The sequence below is a fragment of the Perca flavescens genome, chromosome 5, assembly GCF_004354835.1.
Source record: "Perca flavescens isolate YP-PL-M2 chromosome 5, PFLA_1.0, whole genome shotgun sequence".
Lineage (NCBI taxonomy): Eukaryota > Metazoa > Chordata > Actinopteri > Perciformes > Percidae > Perca > Perca flavescens.
The window spans coordinates 25,496,169-25,514,669 of record NC_041335.1 but is presented as its reverse complement, the minus strand read 5'-3'; the positions used below and the strand labels follow the sequence as shown (position 1 = coordinate 25,514,669).

The window sequence follows — 18,501 nt, the reverse complement described above, 5'->3', positions numbered from 1 at the left end:
ATGCTGCTTACATGTTGATGCGTCACACAATTGTTAAAAGTGGTGCATTGACATAAATATATATAACAGTGAAAGGGCTCATTCTTCTGCATAATTTTTTACTTTTGATTATTATTTTGGGAAAACAATTAACCTTTAATTTAGTTTGATAGAATCAGTCTATAAAACCAAACAATGTCCAAGACTTTAATTGTGGAATGTAAGTGCCCATTAGGCTGCTAAAAAAACAAAATTCCCAGAAAAGATACAGAAGACTTGACCCTATGTGTCCTCAGTGGTAGCTACAGCCTTCGTTGCGGGAACCAGTGATCCATGTCCACTTTCAAATGTGTACTGAAGTATGGAAAAGCAATCAGCTTTGATGTTCTTGTTCTTTGATGTACTGGGTATCATATAGGCAAGGCAGCTTTATTTGTATATCACATTTAAGCAACAGGGCAATTCAGAGTGCTTTACATAAAACATTAAAGAGCAGTTAAAACAGTTTTGAAAAATATACAGTATTATATATATATATATATATATTATATATGTAATCAATGATATATAAATCACTGATCTAAAAATACACAAATACATCTATAGATCATTAAAGCAGGCAGATATTCTGTCCTAGACATGAATGGCTAAATATCTGTTTTAGTCCCTCAGTCTCTACCAGTAACCTGTAATGACTCAACAAAGCACTCCAAAGAAATATGTGTAGCTACCAAGGACTCACAATTAATAGCCCTTGCTTGTGTTTGGTAGATGTGAATTTGTTATACCAAGCAAATAATAATAATTTTATAAGAATGCAGTTCAGTTGAGATCTTTATTGTCCCACTAGAGGACATTCTTTTTGCAGCAAGGCAGCATAGAAACATAAAACATGACCACAATAGAAACATGATAGGACAGGAGAAATCTCCTGGCCATCAAAATATTTAAAAACATTTTCCAGTGGGAAAGTTTGTTTTTAGGTGGAATGGTTTATTGATGAGATGCACTGAAGTTGCAACTGTAGCAATTGTTAATCAAATCTTTAACTGTTTCCTGTAATCAGCAGGAAATGATAGACACTTTTGACATGTATTTCCCTAAACCCTTCAGTTCGTGTTGTATTATATATTAGTTCTGTAGCCAATATCTTAAAATTAGAAAGGGGTCTGCCCCATCAACTAATCTGTGATGCCACATAAACTGGTGATTCCAGAGTGAAGGTGACTCTGGCCAGGGCACTTTTAAAGGATAAAAGCATATGTTTATACTGATAACGTTTAATTGTATCATTTAAATTGAATAGTTTAGAGATTTATTTTAATGGTCTATAAAACCTGCCTTAAAGAGCCACTAACTAACTCATGACCATTGCTTTAAATAAAGAGTTTTATGTCCAATGAACTATATGCATTGCATGGGCTTTTGCACAACATTGAAACTAAACTAAACTGAAAGTTCTTTTTTGAAATATAGGCTAAAAAGTTACATTACCTGAGTTTGTATTTGTATTTTAGGACTCATTTTGAATGACCACTCAGAGACAGATATGCACAACTTAAACCATGATGTGCCATTTACTCTGGTAGATACTGCCCCCTTGTGGCTATTTTGTTTTTTTCATAGAGGAGGCCTTTGAATTCTTCACATTAGGTACAAATAATTATAATGGTAACATAAAAATCTGAATAAAGACAGTTTTTAAAGTTTGGTTAAGATCATTATTGGGAATACTAATCTAATGTTTCTTAAATTGCTCAAAGCTTTTAATGATGCATCTGACCTTATTGCTGTTACATTTTTACCTCAGTAAGCAAAGACATTGCATTGAAATTGAAATGTGAACAATTATATGCTATTGTTTCCCAGTGCAGGACTTATGATAATGTAAATCACGGGGGTACTGGTAGCACAGGTGGTAAAGCAGATTGACCACAAATATTATGGGTGGTCCCTAGCTCCTTCTGTCCACTTGTCTAAATGGCCTTGAGCAGTCCTTGACACTGAACTCCAAATAGCTTGTGATGTGTGTGTAAAAAAATGTGAGTAATAAAAAGAATGTAATGCAAACCACAGTTTTACTCAACAACCATAGCATTTTACTAGAGGCCAGCAGAGGTCTCTCCTCTCACATTTAACTGGGTCAGATGTCCTGACGACTACAACACTACAACTGTATACCTTTTACACATGCTTGAATATTCTGCATATTAAAGTCAATGTCTTCTTGTGTCTTCTCAACATCCTCTATACCTGTGCAGAGGACATCCAGTTCACCTTCTACTTAACTATGTTCAGGGAGATTTCCAGCACATCTCATGAAATATTGAAGAGAAGTGTGGTCTCCAGGGAACAGGAATTACATCAGTATGCAGCGTGCATCACAGTTGCAGACTTGTGATTTATACTGTTCCCCTAATCAGAATGATATAATTGTTTTGTCTGGTATCTGTGTTTGCTTCCCACTAGATAATTCTTGGTAATTTCCATCCTGTTAATTTGTCCTATCTTGTGTGATGGCTTTTCAAGTCCAAAATGTTTTTTTTCTTCTGTGCAGACTGTTAATGGAAGTGATGTACGTTTGTAAGTACGTAAGTCATATCTCTCTCTTTAGTTTAAGTTAGATTTCTTTCATGTCGCTCTTTTGAGAGAAAATCAGCAGAACACTACTGGAATACTGGAAGTGTACAGTATAAGCAAAACTAGGATGACACAAATGCTGTTCTGACACTTGGTATGCATTAACACATCACAAGGTTTTGTATTCATCTGAAAAACACACATCCTTTCCTTAGTCCTCTGTCTTCTGTCTGTAACATCTGTGTGCCAGGCCCTATGTGCTTCAGAGGAACCTTTCTTTGACTTTGAACTGTGACTGTGCTATCCCCTTTCATTCATTATGTATTGTGTAATGTATTATGTCACAGGCTGTTGCATTTTGTGCTGCTTCAAGCTTGATAATACTGTGCAAAATTGCAAATACATGAATGTGTAGGTCAGAGTATTTAGTTTGGTGATGGTTTACTTGTTCAAAATGGAAAATAGAAGCAATTGTGATTCAATACAGAGCCACCTAGTGGTGTATAATGTAATTATTTTTGGTAATATGATGTAATTCAAACTTCTGTAAATTCCTTTAGGTAACAACCTAATATTGCTATTTTTGAATGTTACTGAAAGTCTTTTTTATTTTATTTGATTGATTTACATTGTACTGTTTTATTGCATTTTAATGTGTTTGCTTGCTGCCTTTAATTTGTTAGTCTAAATGTTTTATACAATTGGATGCTATACAAGTTTATCATTACAAGTATTATATTATATATATATATATATATATATATATATATATACAGTATACACACACACACACACACACACACACACACACACAAACATATGTATACACACACACACACATACATATACAGTATGTGTGTATACACACACAAGGAATTTGACTCGGGTTTGTTGTAGCTCTCTATGTACTTACACAGAATAGACACAGCCACACACAAAAAACGACACACATCTAAACAAAGGTAAACATAAACATTTGCCTATGTACAGATATAAGTAGGCGTATGTATGTATTTAACACTAAAAATGTAGACTATAGTTTACTTGAAAAGTGGATGATTTGTATATAGGCCTATAGCCTATATATTAGCGATGCTGCCAGTTTACCAGAAAGTCTGCCTTCTCCCCTTGAAAACCCTATTGCCACACCTCTGCTATGTTTTCCTAGTTGAAATGCAGAAAAGTTTGTCTCAATCTCAACAAATACTGTTTAAGCAGCGGTCAGTTCCTCTTCAGAATGAAAATAGCCACCATGTGTTTGGTCACATGATCACGCTACGTGAGCAAGACGACGTGCGTGACGTCGCGTTGTAGGCTTCGCTAGTTTCCTCAACCAAACACTCAATTGATATTGTGTGATAACAACTGGAAGTCAACCGGTGGACGAGGGGCTAGTTAGTCTAAAAAAGCACACGAAACCCGAAGCCCTCTTCGATACAAACAAACTCAGTCGTTTCTGTGTCGAAACGTGTCTTATTAGCGAAGAAAACGGCGAAAATCCTTGCTTTTAAACCCACCAAAGGCTGGTTTTTATTTAGCTTGTTTGCTGAAAGGCGGGGAATACAAAGCGACTTGTCGTCAAATCTATCACATTTGGGACTTATTGAAGCAAAACGGGATTACTACAAAGCCAGTTCGTGCTGCTGTGACTGGTCAGCGATAGTACATGGATTATCTGGTAAGTAAATGAATCTAATTGTTGTGTTATTGCGTATTCCAATCAAAGACTAACCTTTGGTTTCTTGCCATTTGGGGTCCCTGATCATCAGATAGTGGTGTCACTCAGGTATGTGACCCTCAACTATTAGGCTAGGTGTAGTACCGGTTCGTGTTGTATGCTAATGTCTCAGGGATCGCCTGGAGCTTTTGTCTATCAGTGTTATGTGAACAAGAAATAACTCTGGTTGACCCAGACTCCCATCTTTTTACATGTGAAACAGACAACTTGCTAACTTACACCGTTGAAGTCCTGTTAGCTAAGTTATGTAACGTTATGTCTCTAACGTTATGTATGTAGCATGAAGCTCTTCTTTTTCACAAAACTCCTTGTTGTTGCTGAGGACAAAGCTGCACTTTATGTTGTATTAGGCTATTTGGTGTCAAGAGGCCATTGTAAGTGAGACCTTCACTAGTTGGAGATATTAGTCCGCTGCATATTTGTAATACCCTTGTGACCAAACTAATGATTACAGTCCAGGCCACTGTCAGCTTTTAGCCTCGAAGATGATGATTTAGGGGCCTTTGCCCATAATGTAGGGGTGGGATGGTTCCTGCTGAAAAAGTGCAACAATAGAGAGGAAGCTGTAACTGAAGGCTTTCTCTGGGAATTTATAAAGCCTCAGGAAATTAAGAGTACACAGATATTGTGCTGTTGTCTCGGTGGACAGAGGGACAGTGTGAAATGCAGAGGAACTTTCCCACCCAGTGTTATCCGCTTGTTTATGATAGGCCTCCCAGGATTTTGGACCTAAAATGAACTTTGAACTTCTGCTTCATTTGAGAAGTTTCTTGAGGCAATTTTACAAAGTATCCGGCAACAGTTACGCTATAGTTAGGCTAATGAAAACTAATGTCTGACTTGTCTGTGGCTTATGGCCTTGGAGTAACACATCTTGTGAGGAACAAAAGGGGACCAAAGTGGCTCATTTATAGTTTACACGAGTTATTCTGTAATCTCAGTTTCATGCTAATGGCAAGTAATTAGTACCGAGGAAAACACAGGAGCTATTGTTGAAGGGAGCACACCTGTTACATGAAATAATAGAAATTGATGTTACCCTCAAGCTCCCTTCTTTTTCTCCTGGCAAAGTGCAATAATCTACAACCGCTAACACTGCCTAGGAAAGTAACATTTTCTAGCTTACTTACCTAAAGATTAAAGATTTTCTGTGACAAACAGTTTTCTGTGGAAAGCACAGCTGTAACTCTGTAGACTGTTGGAGCCGAGCGCTTGGCTGTCCTCTGAGGTCAGGCACTCAATAGGCGCAGGGCCTCCTTTCCTGCTGGGCAACACTGGAGACCTGGCACAACACTCAGGCCAAAACTACATCTCTCTCTTCCCTATAAATCTATTGAAACTTGTCACTAAACCCTTGATAAATGATGCTTGTCTTATGTGCTTTTGTGTAAGGTTTTAGATCAGGTTAGACCTAAAAGGGTTTTTGGGATGAACGGGAATGGAAATACACAGATATTGCACATTGCTGGGTAATAACTGTGGTTGAATTATGACTGTAGCAGAGATCTGGCTTAAGGTGGATTGGGTTTCAACTGGGATCTGGAGCATGTTGAAGGACTGTACTCCTGCACGGTCAGCGTAGTGTTAAAAAAGACCACACAAAACAGCAGCACTGACAGAGGAATTTGGTGCTGGCTGTTGCCATGACACAGCCTTACAAAATTACAAGTGCACCGTGTGGCCAACTCTTGGACCCTAACTTGTTGCTGTCTTCACCAGATAGGACAGATTCAATGTGTTGTGTTTGACATCAAAAAGAGGGCACTATTGGCTGAACCAAACTATTGGCTGTATTGTTAATTTCAAAAACCCATGCAAGAATCTACAGCATGCATATTTCTGTGAGGGTTTACTTTGCCTGATATTGCTTAACTTAAAGTATAAATATGACCATGCAAGTAGTTGTTGTGTAATACATCTGTGATGCTAATATACACCCATTCCTAATTGCTTCATCCATTAGAAATGGGTGTATGTTAGCATCGCAGATGTATTATACAACAACTACTTGCATGGTCATATTTATACTACAAATTTTCCATTGCGTTATTTGTGCTCAGTAATTGCTGAAGGCAAATGCACTGTCTGTAGGCCATTTCTTAAATCTTACACAGCAGTTGCCATTTTTTTTAAAGAGATTACCAGCTATTTATTTCTGCAACACGAGTGACTAAACCCTCGGGTGGACTGACATTCAGGTCATTCTTGTAGCTCTGCCCTAAAGGAAGCCAGATCTGCATGAACAAATTCTGTTAGAAAAAAAGGATTAATTTTGTCTGGCGAAGAGCAACCAGTAGTTTTTTTTTTTTTTTTTTTTTTGTGGAATTTAGATTATGCCAAAGATTCAGTGACAGCAACCGCCAGGCATTGACCTCAAACTATATGGAAATAATGGGTGTGACAGTTAACTGAACAAAGAGCCTCATCTGCTAATAGGCTGTCCCAGAAAGAATAAACAGAAGGAGCGAAAAAGTGTGTAAAGTGTGTTTATTTATCTAATTATATCTCGGTCTCTTGATTTTAATTCAACAATTGCATTGAGCATTTTGTTTTGATTGACTTGATGCATTTTTGTTGCTAAACGCTTGACATATTTCGCTATGAAGTGGTGGATCTGTCTTGGTATTCTACTTTAAATTAGGATAATGTCAAAAACACTAACCCATTTGGTATTCCATCCTCTGTGTGAACACGTGCAAGTGAATTAATAACATTTGGTTTACTCTTACCAGTAGTGACAATGGAAATGCCGACTAATGGCTGAAGCTTTTTGCTCCTGGATGATCTACTGTATAACTTAGCCACATTATGCTAGGACTACACCTAGCAATTGAATTTTAATTGCACTTTCCTTTGGAAAAGCAGACTTCATATGCACATTAATACTAGCTGGCCCTGAGGACATTACAACATTACAAGGTTGATTGTTCAGACAGCAAGTAACATAATCCATAAATTATATAATTTACCCAGAAATCAACATTTATATAAAATAATGAATTGTCTCTTTGTGAGCTCTTATTTGGGCATGAATCGCAGGATTAATATATTTAGCATAAATAGGCCTATAGATGTGAAGGTTTCCATGAGACCTCTGTAGTTTTCACACAGAATATCAATATTGGATAGCGTTGAAAAATGTAGAACATTAAAATTACAGTATGTACTCTTCTTCATTTAAAATAAATTCTGTAAGAATTGGTCCACAGTGCCAAGCCAGGCCGTAAAGCCTTAATCTGCAGTTTTGGAATGAAGAAGACATATTGTCAAGTAAGTAAGCTAAACATTTTGAGTTTCATTGAAGAACCATCATTTGAGATGTGGGATCTCCTCTGATGATTGCTATCATTATACGGAAATCATTTTAGGATTATGAAAATAAATTGTCTTAGAAGCCTGCATGTGTTTTTGGCTGACCAACTGTATTTCAGAGCAGATCCCCTGTCCGAGGGTACACAGCAGGCTATAGCAGACTGACATCTCAGCGCCATAACACAGAGGACAGAGAGTTGATGCGAGGTTTTTGGCAGCATATGAATTCACCTTTTTAGCCTATGCGATAGAAGGCTGGTGTTACTTTTCTGCTCATTTCTGTCCTCTATTTGACCGTGTTCCACACCTTGCTGGTGCTGTGCCTGCCAAGCTCTTTTACCAGAGGCAAACAAAAATGACCTATTGTATGCAGATAAGAGCACTCGCGAGATAGGTCGACAATTGGACTTTTTATATGTGGATGGATATTACACTAATATTTACGTAATACATCGGTGAGAGCAGGTTTACTCAGGTTTCAGTTTGAATGGATGTGAATTGATTTAACCTAAACTTTGGTCAAGCTGGCCACAGTTCCACCAAACGTGCCCTTTTATTCAAAGTGCAAAGCCTCCAACTATACTGTGAAATACCAGTGTGAGCTCAACATTCCTCAGCATTCCTGAAGCCCCGTCCCTGATCTTAACCTGCCAGCAGCATGTCAGCCAGGTTGTTCTGCCTGTTGGCTAGCTCATTGTAGTGATTCCCCTGTGTCTGTGGAGAGTGCTAGTAAAGAGGCGTTAGTGAACTGTTTTCATATGTTTTTGTTTTTATTGCATTTCATTTCCGTTACATTTTCTCAGGCCATAACCACTCTCATTGCTTTTCCTCACTAGAAAAACAAATATGAAGGACATGGATAGGGGAAGGGTTTTATTGTCATTGGTTTATGATTCTGCTCTTTTTATTATTTGAAGATTTATGGGATGGGCCCATTAAAGCCATAAATAAATGTAGTTTGATAATCTAAGCTTTACCAGTGACTCAAACCTTTCATAGGAACGCATTACTACAGTCAGACTGAATAAACTACTGTCAAACTAGACTATTATATACTGACTTGTTACACAAGGTGTTGCATTACAAAAGAAGATATCTACTGTACAAACTGTACTGTGTATGGCATGCACAGTGTTGGATGAGATTTGGAAAGGCTTTTATTTCTTCTCTTCTCTTTTTTTTTTTTTCTGAGCGGCATAGAGAGAGAAAGGAATATGTGACGAAAGCTGGATTTTAACCCAGGAAGTCTTAATTACGTGATACTGGTCCTCGGCAAATGAAACATCAAGTTGCCTCAATGCTTAGGTTTTAAACCAGATGAAAAACAAGAACATGTTGTCAAGTCAATTCATCATTTATAAAGCCCAATATCATAAATTTGCATACAAATAAACAATACATACAGCATAAGACACCCTGTGTCCTTAGACCTCCGCTTTGGATAAGGAAAATCTCCCCCTGATAAAAACTTTAACAAGGAAAAAAAATGGAAGAAACTTTAGAAAGAGCAACTGATGAGGGATCCCTTTCCCTGGGCAGACAGACATGCAATAACCTAGATCATAATCAGAGAGTATAGACAATCCAAATGACCAAAAATAAATACATATTGAATGTAAACCTATATGTTGTGGTTTGAGTGACAACTGGGTGGACAATAGGTAGTGTTTGGCTTCTTTAAATAATCTAAAATTAATCTTGAATTCATCAGCAGATGACTTGAAATGCTCCTCATGCTTTCAAACTTTGAATTACTGCAGTATCACATTAGGTGGAATCCAAACATGAATTAGTTTGCTTAGAGGCAGTTAAAATGGAATTCTATGTTACATGCAGTAGTATGATGTTTGCAGAAAAAATCATCTAGGCTACCTGTTGATGGTGTCATTAGTTGTCACGTACCATTATTGCATTACAGTTAAGTACTCTATATTATGACTGCGATAGTCAGCAGGTGGTTGCAGCAACGATTACTATACCAAAACAAGCAGTTTAAACACGACCCACAGTTCTCCGTGAACAGACAGACTACTGACAAAGCGTCCCACAACAGTTACTGAAATCTCCACGACCGCTGTGAGCTCCAGTGGTCGATCCCTTCATCCTGCCCTATGCTGAAAGCAATGGTTGTCATACTTTGTGAAGCTATCCGTACAGTATGGGCATAGTGTGTGGGCGGGTAATGGTGACTAATCCAATTTGTAGTCTCATTCTGGATCCCTAGTTGTCACTGAGCCCTTAATCTCTGTGGAGAGTAAGATCCCCACAAACTAATCTCAAGCTTGTGTCTGTCTGCTGATCCGTGTGGCAATAGTGTTCAATCTTTCTATCAATGGATACGGGGAGTAAACGCAAGACAACCTTCAATCATGCTCACCTCGCCGCTTCCAAAAGCCCTCTGCAAAGCTCCGATTTGAAAGGAAAAGGCTTGTGGACGTATGGGCTGCCGACAGTGAGACATTGAAGGGCTGGACTCATGTTGTTGACAGTGTTGTGCTCAGCTACTCCTGATCCTCCTCCATCCATTCATTTACTCCAGAGGCTTGGCGTGTTTGTTGCCGGGGGTTACGCTGGTAGCTGAGCACAATGTCGGAGCACATGCAGCTCTCCCTCGCCTTGTGCAGGATTGGGCTTTACACGGTAAGAAAAGCGGCTATCTGTTTGTTAGAGGAGGCAGGGATGTGGTGTGCATTTTTGCGCGTGTTGAATTGAATATTGTTAGTTTCACCGTGGGTTAAGCTTCACTTGTTGTGTTTTGAAACTGATACGGATGAAGAGTGTGCTCCGTTTTATTCGATTGGGTGTTAACATAATATAAAGGTGGAACAGGTGGACGTCAGTACTGTGAGATTTAAGTTAAACCTACAAGCTGTCTTTGTTTCTATTCTCAGAGAAACAGCCTTTTACTCAAAGATAGCTTATGGTCTCTTTTTTTTTCTTTTTTTTTCCTGCAGCTCCTAGCAACTGGCTTGGTCAATGGTTGTAGTTCAGGCAGCCTTAAGTACAGTGCAGTTATGAATGGATCCTGGAAAATTATGCCACAGAGGCCATGGTGGAAGTAGTGTTAAAGTTATTTTTAAGTTTTGATATTGCAATAATACTTGTGTGAGAGTGGTTAAAAGTGAATGTTCAATAACTTCAATAACACTGCAGTATAATATATTTGATGATAATTATCTTAAATGTACACTCAACATTGATCAATGTGCACGCTACTGTACTGTAATAATTTTGAGTAAGACAAATCTAACTTCTTCATCAACCTTTATTTAGTTCTCGGAGGTACAGTTGAGGGTAAGCCCTCATTTTCAATGTAGCTGAGATTACAGAAAATAAGTACACACAATACAATTTAGAACACAATACACAAACAGTGCAGAAATTGTAAAAAAAAAAAAATGACTGGAGTAGAAACTAGGACATGCAACAACATTGTGAAATCAAGGACATAATCCAAAAAATAATAAATAAAATCAAGAACATTTAAATTACTAAAAACAATTGAAACCAGAAACAGGACTTTTTAACACCATTGCTCTACATTGCCCATATGTTGGAAGAAAATGTAATGTACAGTAAATAATTGTTGAAGCCTCTTAAGTAAGAGCAGGTTGTTGGATCATGTGTGATAAAGGCCGGAGTTCCACTCTAAAGGCTCTTTTACACTGGACGCAGCCCAGCTGGCGCGTGCAAATGTGACGTCATGGGATCGCCGATCGACTATTTATACCCGCACTGGTGCTTGCGACACTAGTTGCAGTCTTCTCCTGAACAGAGGTGGTGCTAATGAGCAAAGGCTACACACGTTGCTATTTCTACGGACTAGAAGAAGAAGAAAAAGGTAAACAACGGCAGAACTGGCAGCAGCATTGCCGTCAATGCTTCGATTTGATTTGATGCCCTACTTCGTTGGATCAAGCCTTTCATTCACCATAAAAGAACTCCTCTTAACCCGGTAAGTTTACAAGACAGACTTGCAGTTACTCTGAGAGTCCTGGCATCCGGTTGTCGGCGAACTCGTTCAGGCTTCCCGTTTCCGCTTTGTCGCTGAAAAAAATGGAGCCATGTGCGACCTCTGCTCGCGTGCCATAAATTGGGCGCGCCGGCAGGATATTACGTCACGTTGGTGCGCGCCACCTTGGATGCGTCTAGTATAATTCACGTGTAACAGTGCAGCAATGTAAGGAGGGAGCATTCTGTTAATGGCCTTAATAATGAATAGATACCCATGTTTATTTTTTTATACTATGTTTTTAAATCGTTGTATATTAAAGGTGCAGTAGATAAAACGAACTTTCTGTCATATTTGCTGAAACTGCCCCTATGTTCCAGTAGAACTACACAAAGCAGGTAATAAAAAATCGGAGTGTCTATTTGCACCCCCGGTACGAATACCGTGGCCTCGGCCACACAGCTGAGCTATTTACACCCTGTGACGTAATCATGGCCGATGTTCATCTTCCATGACCACAGAAACTGGCATATTAGGGAAGTTTTGTCTCTAAAGTTTATAACAATTGAATTTCTAGTGGAAAATGGATACTACAGTTGCGCTTTCTGTCTTCAGTGAAAGCATACAACCGTTGGTTTGTTAATTAGTACCTATTTTTTTGTATACAGTATGGTTACCTAGCAACCGAGGCTTGAAGAAACCAAGTAGTAAATAGTTGTTTATTATCCTGAAAGAACTGCTAGGTGAGTGGTTAGTACGCTTACCTTTGGTATGGGAGTTTGGAGTTCAATTCCCCTGTGTGGTGATCTTAGTTTTTAAAATTTGGAAGGGTTAATTTGCATGCAATTGCGCAAGTCAGGACCTGTGAACGCAGGGTGGTAGGGGAAGACTCATGAATATGCCTGCTCTGGTTGGGTTGGTTAGGTTTAGGCAAGAGGAGTGGGATTGGTTATGGTTAGGGTAAGAATGTCAGGGCGATAATATTCCAAAAAGGTGTAATACATGAGTAGTATGGATAACTGTGTGTAAATATATGCCAAGGTACTGTAAATTCACAGGGGTGCAAATAGCATACATTGATATTTGTACCAGACGGGGTATTAATAGAACACATTGCTGTGTGCACCGGCGGGGTACTAATAGCATTCATTTCTAATTGCACCAGGGTACAAATAGCACTTCTAATTGCACCAGGGTACAAATAGCATACACTGCTAATTGTACCAGGGGTGCAAATAGCCTCACCCATAAAAAATTCTGGCACCACCTACAGCCTGTAGTGCGATTTGCAAAAATCCACAGCTCCCTGTTCAGATGCCCCAATCAGGGCCAGGGGGGGTGTCTAACTGTGTGTCAATCAATGCTCATGCACACACATTCATTCTTTCTTGTGGGGGGAGGGGCTTAGGAGACCATTTTGGGCTTTAGCAGAAATGGGGGAGGGACTGAGAAGTTGTCGATGTTAAAAATGTTTGGTTAAGTCCTGGATCTACGCAATCCTACCTACAGCACCTTTAACCACAGCTGATGGCTCATGTTGCGTATTGTTAGGTCCCCTGTCATTCCCTGACTAGCTGGTCAAGCTTCCTCAATGAACATCAAACAGCAAGGCTTATTTTGAGTAGGAATGTTTACCTGTAAGCTATTTCTTAATGCCCATGATGCCCATTTAATATTGTATCTCATCCATGACTCGTCTTTTCAGCCACACATGAATGAAATGAGTGAAATGCAGCAGATGGGTATTATCTTTACTGTTCCTCTAATGAAGTTCTCTGTTGTCTTTTTGTGAATCAGTTTGGCAGATACATTCAGCACTTTCTATTTATGTGTATGTGTACAGCTATGATACATGGCAAGCACAGCCTATAGCAATACTGTTCATGACTTGTATTGAATATGTTGAAAAAACACAAAACACACTAGTTTGCAGCATTTAGTGACATCTAGCAGTGAGGTTGCACATTACAACCAACTGAATACCCCTTGCCTCACCCCTTACCAAGTGTGTAGAGAACATATGGTGGCCTTCAGGTAACGTAAACGCGAAAGGTCCTCTCTAGAGCCAGTGTTTGGTTGGTCCGTTCTGGGCGACTATACAAACATGTTGGTGCAACATGGAGGGCTACGTGGAAGAACGCCCGCTCCCTATGTAGATATCAAGGGCTCATTCTAATCAAAACGATTCGTAGTTTGTGATTGACAATAAAATAATTATGATTTTTTTGTTTCCATTTCTGCCAATAGATCCCCCTAAATCATCCACACTGCTCCTTTAAGTCATTGTAAAGGATCAATTCTCAAGATATTGAAGATGTTGAAGGCTTTGAGGTACCACATTGAGAACCTCCAAGGATGTCACCCCAAAAATAACAACAAACTTATAAACTAACGAAAAATGACCATCTTTACACTCATTTGAAAGACAAATCAGCCCTTCCTCCCTCTTTTAGCACTACCTGCACATGGTTCATTATTATGCACATCATTGACGTCGTCGGACCTTGGCGGTGAAGGTGTGACTACTTTTACTCATCAGTCATTACACATCAGATGCTTTGCTTTGCCGTTTAAGCTTATTGACTCTAGGTCTGAACCGGCTCTGTATTAAAAACAAAATCTGTACGGCACACTTAAGTTTGAACTCCCAGAAACCTACCCCAACTCTCAGGTCTTTTAAATCAAAGCTGAAGACCTTTCTTTTTGATGCTGCCTTTCTTTAAATAATTGTTTCTTACTGCACTGTAACTTTTATTCTCGTATTGTATCTGTTTTTATATTTTAAATTGTTACTGAAGTTACATTGTTGGAAATTGGAACTGTATGACACATAAAGAGAATTAAAAAGTGACACCGGGGCGACCGGCCCATTCTGGGAACGGCGAGGATTGCGGGTGGATTACGTATATAGAGCGACGGTTTATACATTGTCCCATACTAGTGTCCTAAAATCTCTTTATACTCTTTTATTGTTTTTTAACTGCTCTTTAATGTTTTATGTAAAGCACTTTGAATTGCCCTGTTGCTGAAATATGCTGTACAAATGAAGCTGCCTTGACTTGAAGAAATATTCCCTAGATTATCTCCTTTTATGTATACATTTCTAACACAAAATGCAGCTTATATCAGACCATGTTAGATCAGTGCAGTTAGCTTTTGGTTAAGTTCTTGGTAAGAGCAGGTGCCATGGGACATTATTGACCATGCGCTGTGGTTACCATAGCTACTGCTCTTTGGACCCTGTCTTTGCAGGATGCCTTAACCATTAAGGGTGTAAGTGATCGTATTAGGCACTTCGTGGTCACCTCATTTTGTTATTAATGGAGTGGAAAATGGCCGTTCCACTGATTTGCTCCCCAGGCCCTGGCCACATCAGTCTCAAGGCTGGTTCATGCTAAATTTGGAAAGTAGCTTGGTTGCACACTATCTAAAACCTGAAACAACATGGATGCTGCAGCAGCAGCACCTCCATGCAGGACTGGTTGAACAAAAAGGAACTCAGTTGATTTGTCCGTTCTAGAGAAATTCATGATTGTTATCTCAGTAACTTGGCCTACATTACATTTCTGCAATAATTAAAAAATATTTAGGTAATGCAGATTTGAGTTGATGTACTTTATTTGACAGGACAGCTTAGATACGAAAGGGGAGAGAGAGGGGGAACGACATGCAGCAAAGGGCCACAGATCGGGAACCGAACCTGCAGCCGCTGTGGCGAGGACGGAGCCTCTGTACATGGGGCAAACGCTCTACCACGGTGAGCTAACCAGGCGCCCCGTACTCTCTATTCTGATGACATTACATTTCACATTTTTGTAATCGAATGACTCGTGTTATGGACAAGGTTATGGGTTTATAGGTTACAAAAATGAAAAACTAACTTTCAGAAGTAGTGCAGAATACCAGTGTCTCTGTATCATTTTACTTGCTCCATTTATCAGCCTTTTGCTGAAGGCTGTATTTGACACATGAGAGGCTGAGAGTTGTTTTGAGGATGTTTTGTTCGTTCTTTTGGATCCTTCGTCTCCTGGGTTTCCGTACTGTGTCACTGCATGGGGCTTACCTTTTTCCTGTTACCACAGGCCTGATACATGTTTGTCTCCACTCACCAGCTGTGACTCATCAGCCACCTCCTCATCATTTCACCCATATGATATTGGCTGAGAGTTGTGATCGTTATCATTCCCAGTCTCCTTTCTGTTTTTTTTTTTTCATTTCTTTCTGTTTTTTTAAGCTTGCCTTTAGGGTTGAGACAAACCCAGTCTGTTTTCAGAGAGTTAGTATATATCATGGTTCATGCTGTTTTTATTTTTAGCTGCAGCATGGTAGCAGTTGACGTTGCTTGTGTTCTGTTTAGGGGTGCAAGATATATCGACTCAATATCGTTATCGCAATATATCAAAAGTGTCGCAATAAGTATGCAATATTTTGTTTATTTTGTGGAGCGCTGCGTCCCATCCGTTGGCTGTGTGGCTTAGACGATTTGATTTAGAGCCCGCTTGAAACGCTATAATGATCATCATTTCATTGGCCAGTTACCGTGCCACTTGCACATGTTAGTACACGTCAGCGCACAGGTCCACTACATGACAAATCCTATGGAGCGTACCACGTGTGTGCATATTTCGAGAGAGTGACAGTGTAAGTGAAGAAATAGACAACAAAACGGAACAAATCAGAGAAGCGAAAGAAAAGTTGTGTTCTGTTCTCTTTATTTATTTATTTTATACTGTACAACCAGTAAAACCTGTCCTGTAGACATGGTCCTTATTTATTTATTCATGTTGTACCAGTCCAGTATGACGGTCAGTTAAAATAAACCTTGTGTTGTAAGAAAACTTGTTTTAATTTGTTATGAATATATTTTGATGTGTTTTCCCATAACTTTTGTAATTTTACATATGTTTAAAAATATTGAAATTAATATCGATATCGCAATATTCTGTCTATTTTGTCAATATCGTGTAACCCTAGTTGTGTTGTCAGTGATCCATGCACAGGCATCCCAACGATTGTTAAATAAGGTTTCCTGTTACAGTTATGTTATCCTCGGTACATTTGTTTGTAAATCACACGTGACCTGGAGCCTGATTTAGGATTTTCATCTTTGATCAGAGTTAAAATGGTTCAACCCAGCTTGCAACTTAATAACGGAGTAGGTCTTTTACCACTGTTGGTCAGCCTTCTTGGCTTTGAATTAATAACTGCTAGACATTGCCAAATGGCTTCGAAGTTCAAAAAGACCCTTTGGTGAGTGTATGAAGTGGGAAAACACAAATGATTGACCACGGTGCGCCTTGAGCTGTGACGTTGAATTTCTGGTGTGAACCGTTCCATTTGTTTTGGAAATATGCATGCAACATTTCCAAAACAAGGGCACACTTTATATGGTGAAGGAGTATGTCCATAGCTGTTGCCAGTTTTTATGCACTCTGGTGTGCTACCTCATTTCAAATAGGTGTGTAGCAGCTAGGCTAGTTATGTAAAACGGTTTGAAATTATAATAACTTGTCAAATGTAAAGCGTAGAATGCATTATACATTTATATATTAACAGGTGTTGTCACGTTTTTTTAACCTATTTAAATAGGACTTTTTAAAAATATATAGTTTGACAAGTTGCTCCACTGTCTGACAGCCATTTTATTATTTTCTAGAGAAAGAACAGGACTGCAGGTTGGCATATTGATTAGGGAGTAACACCTCATCTTGAAGTACCTCCGTTGATGCCCCTGTCACTAAGACAATGACCAAGACACTATTGTCTGTACCAGCAGCAAGCACTGTTCTGATTTGTGCTAACAATAGGAGCATCACAAAAAAAGCAGATTTGCTTTATGTACAATGCAAATTAGAAACAATCTGCAGGGATGCACTGCTTTGCGAGTACATATGTAATTTTTTAGGTGGTGACAAATTGCAGAGGCTATAAAACAATTTTCATTTTCAATGTTTGTGTGAAAAAGAAACCTTTTGATCACATTTAAGAAGAAATCCAAGTAGCAGTTTTTAGAGGAAATCCTAACACCTACCTTTGAAACTGGGCTTTTATAATTGTTACACAAAAAAGTTATACTGTTTTCAGGAAGAGGTATTTTTAGCGCTCATGAGATACCTCGGGCATTAGGTGTAATTTTCCACTCACCTTGTTAAGACTTTATCTCACTCATTATAATAACCCTAAAACTGTAAATGTTCCATATGAATTTGTTTGTTTTTTGGTTACCGAAATACAGTTTATAGTACTATACACATTTGTGTGAAATTGTATTTTTTATTATTCTTTTTTTTTTTTTTTTTTTTTCTGGATAGTTTTAGTGATTTGATAGCTTCCTTGAGCTCAGATAGAACTTCAGAATTCAATGCCATAACGGGTTTAGGTTATTTTTTTTCATCCCTTGGGACTCATAAATCCAAAAGAGTTATTGTTTTTTTTGTGATGCCTATTATGTCATAGAAATTTATTTGCACAGTAAATAAACCCTTCTTCTAACAGCGGGAGAGCAGCATATGTTTCCAACTTGCTTCCGCCCTTTTTAAAAGGCAGGATGGGAGCAGCCATTGCCCCATCCTGGGCCATGAATATCCCACACTTAAAAATAACCACAGGACCTGGTGGGATGATGATTGAGAGATCAGCAAGGGTCAGCCACCCACTATCGAGCACTGTTTCCTAAAACCTGGCTGCCAGTCCTTACCGGTTTGTTTTGTTCCGTCAAGGACATTTCGGAAAGGAATTTGGCTCTGGTTTGTTTAGGAAACAACAAAGAATAACTTCCTGTTGGAGATGTATTGGCTGACAGAGCAGGGCGACGCCACCATAGGCCTTTGTGTACCATGTATACCGGGAACTAGGAGCAGATGTTTTTAAGGGTCACATTATTTCTGTTGCACGTATTATGCAGTAGTCATGCCCATCAAGCTGTCGTACATTATTTACG

The 18,501-nt window shown here is 38.9% G+C and overlaps 1 protein-coding gene across 1 annotated transcript in view; it reads left to right on the top strand.

Annotated features, from left to right (window-relative positions):
- The first annotated feature begins 3,849 nt into the window (after positions 1-3,849).
- Positions 3,850-18,501, top strand: part of arl15a (ADP-ribosylation factor-like 15a) — a 121,195-nt gene continuing 106,543 nt past the window's right edge. The window contains exon 1 of the mRNA XM_028578301.1: positions 3,850-4,237. Coding sequence (XP_028434102.1) covers positions 4,226-4,237 — 12 coding nt within the window. The 5' untranslated portion in view covers positions 3,850-4,225. The remainder of the gene's footprint in view (positions 4,238-18,501) is intronic.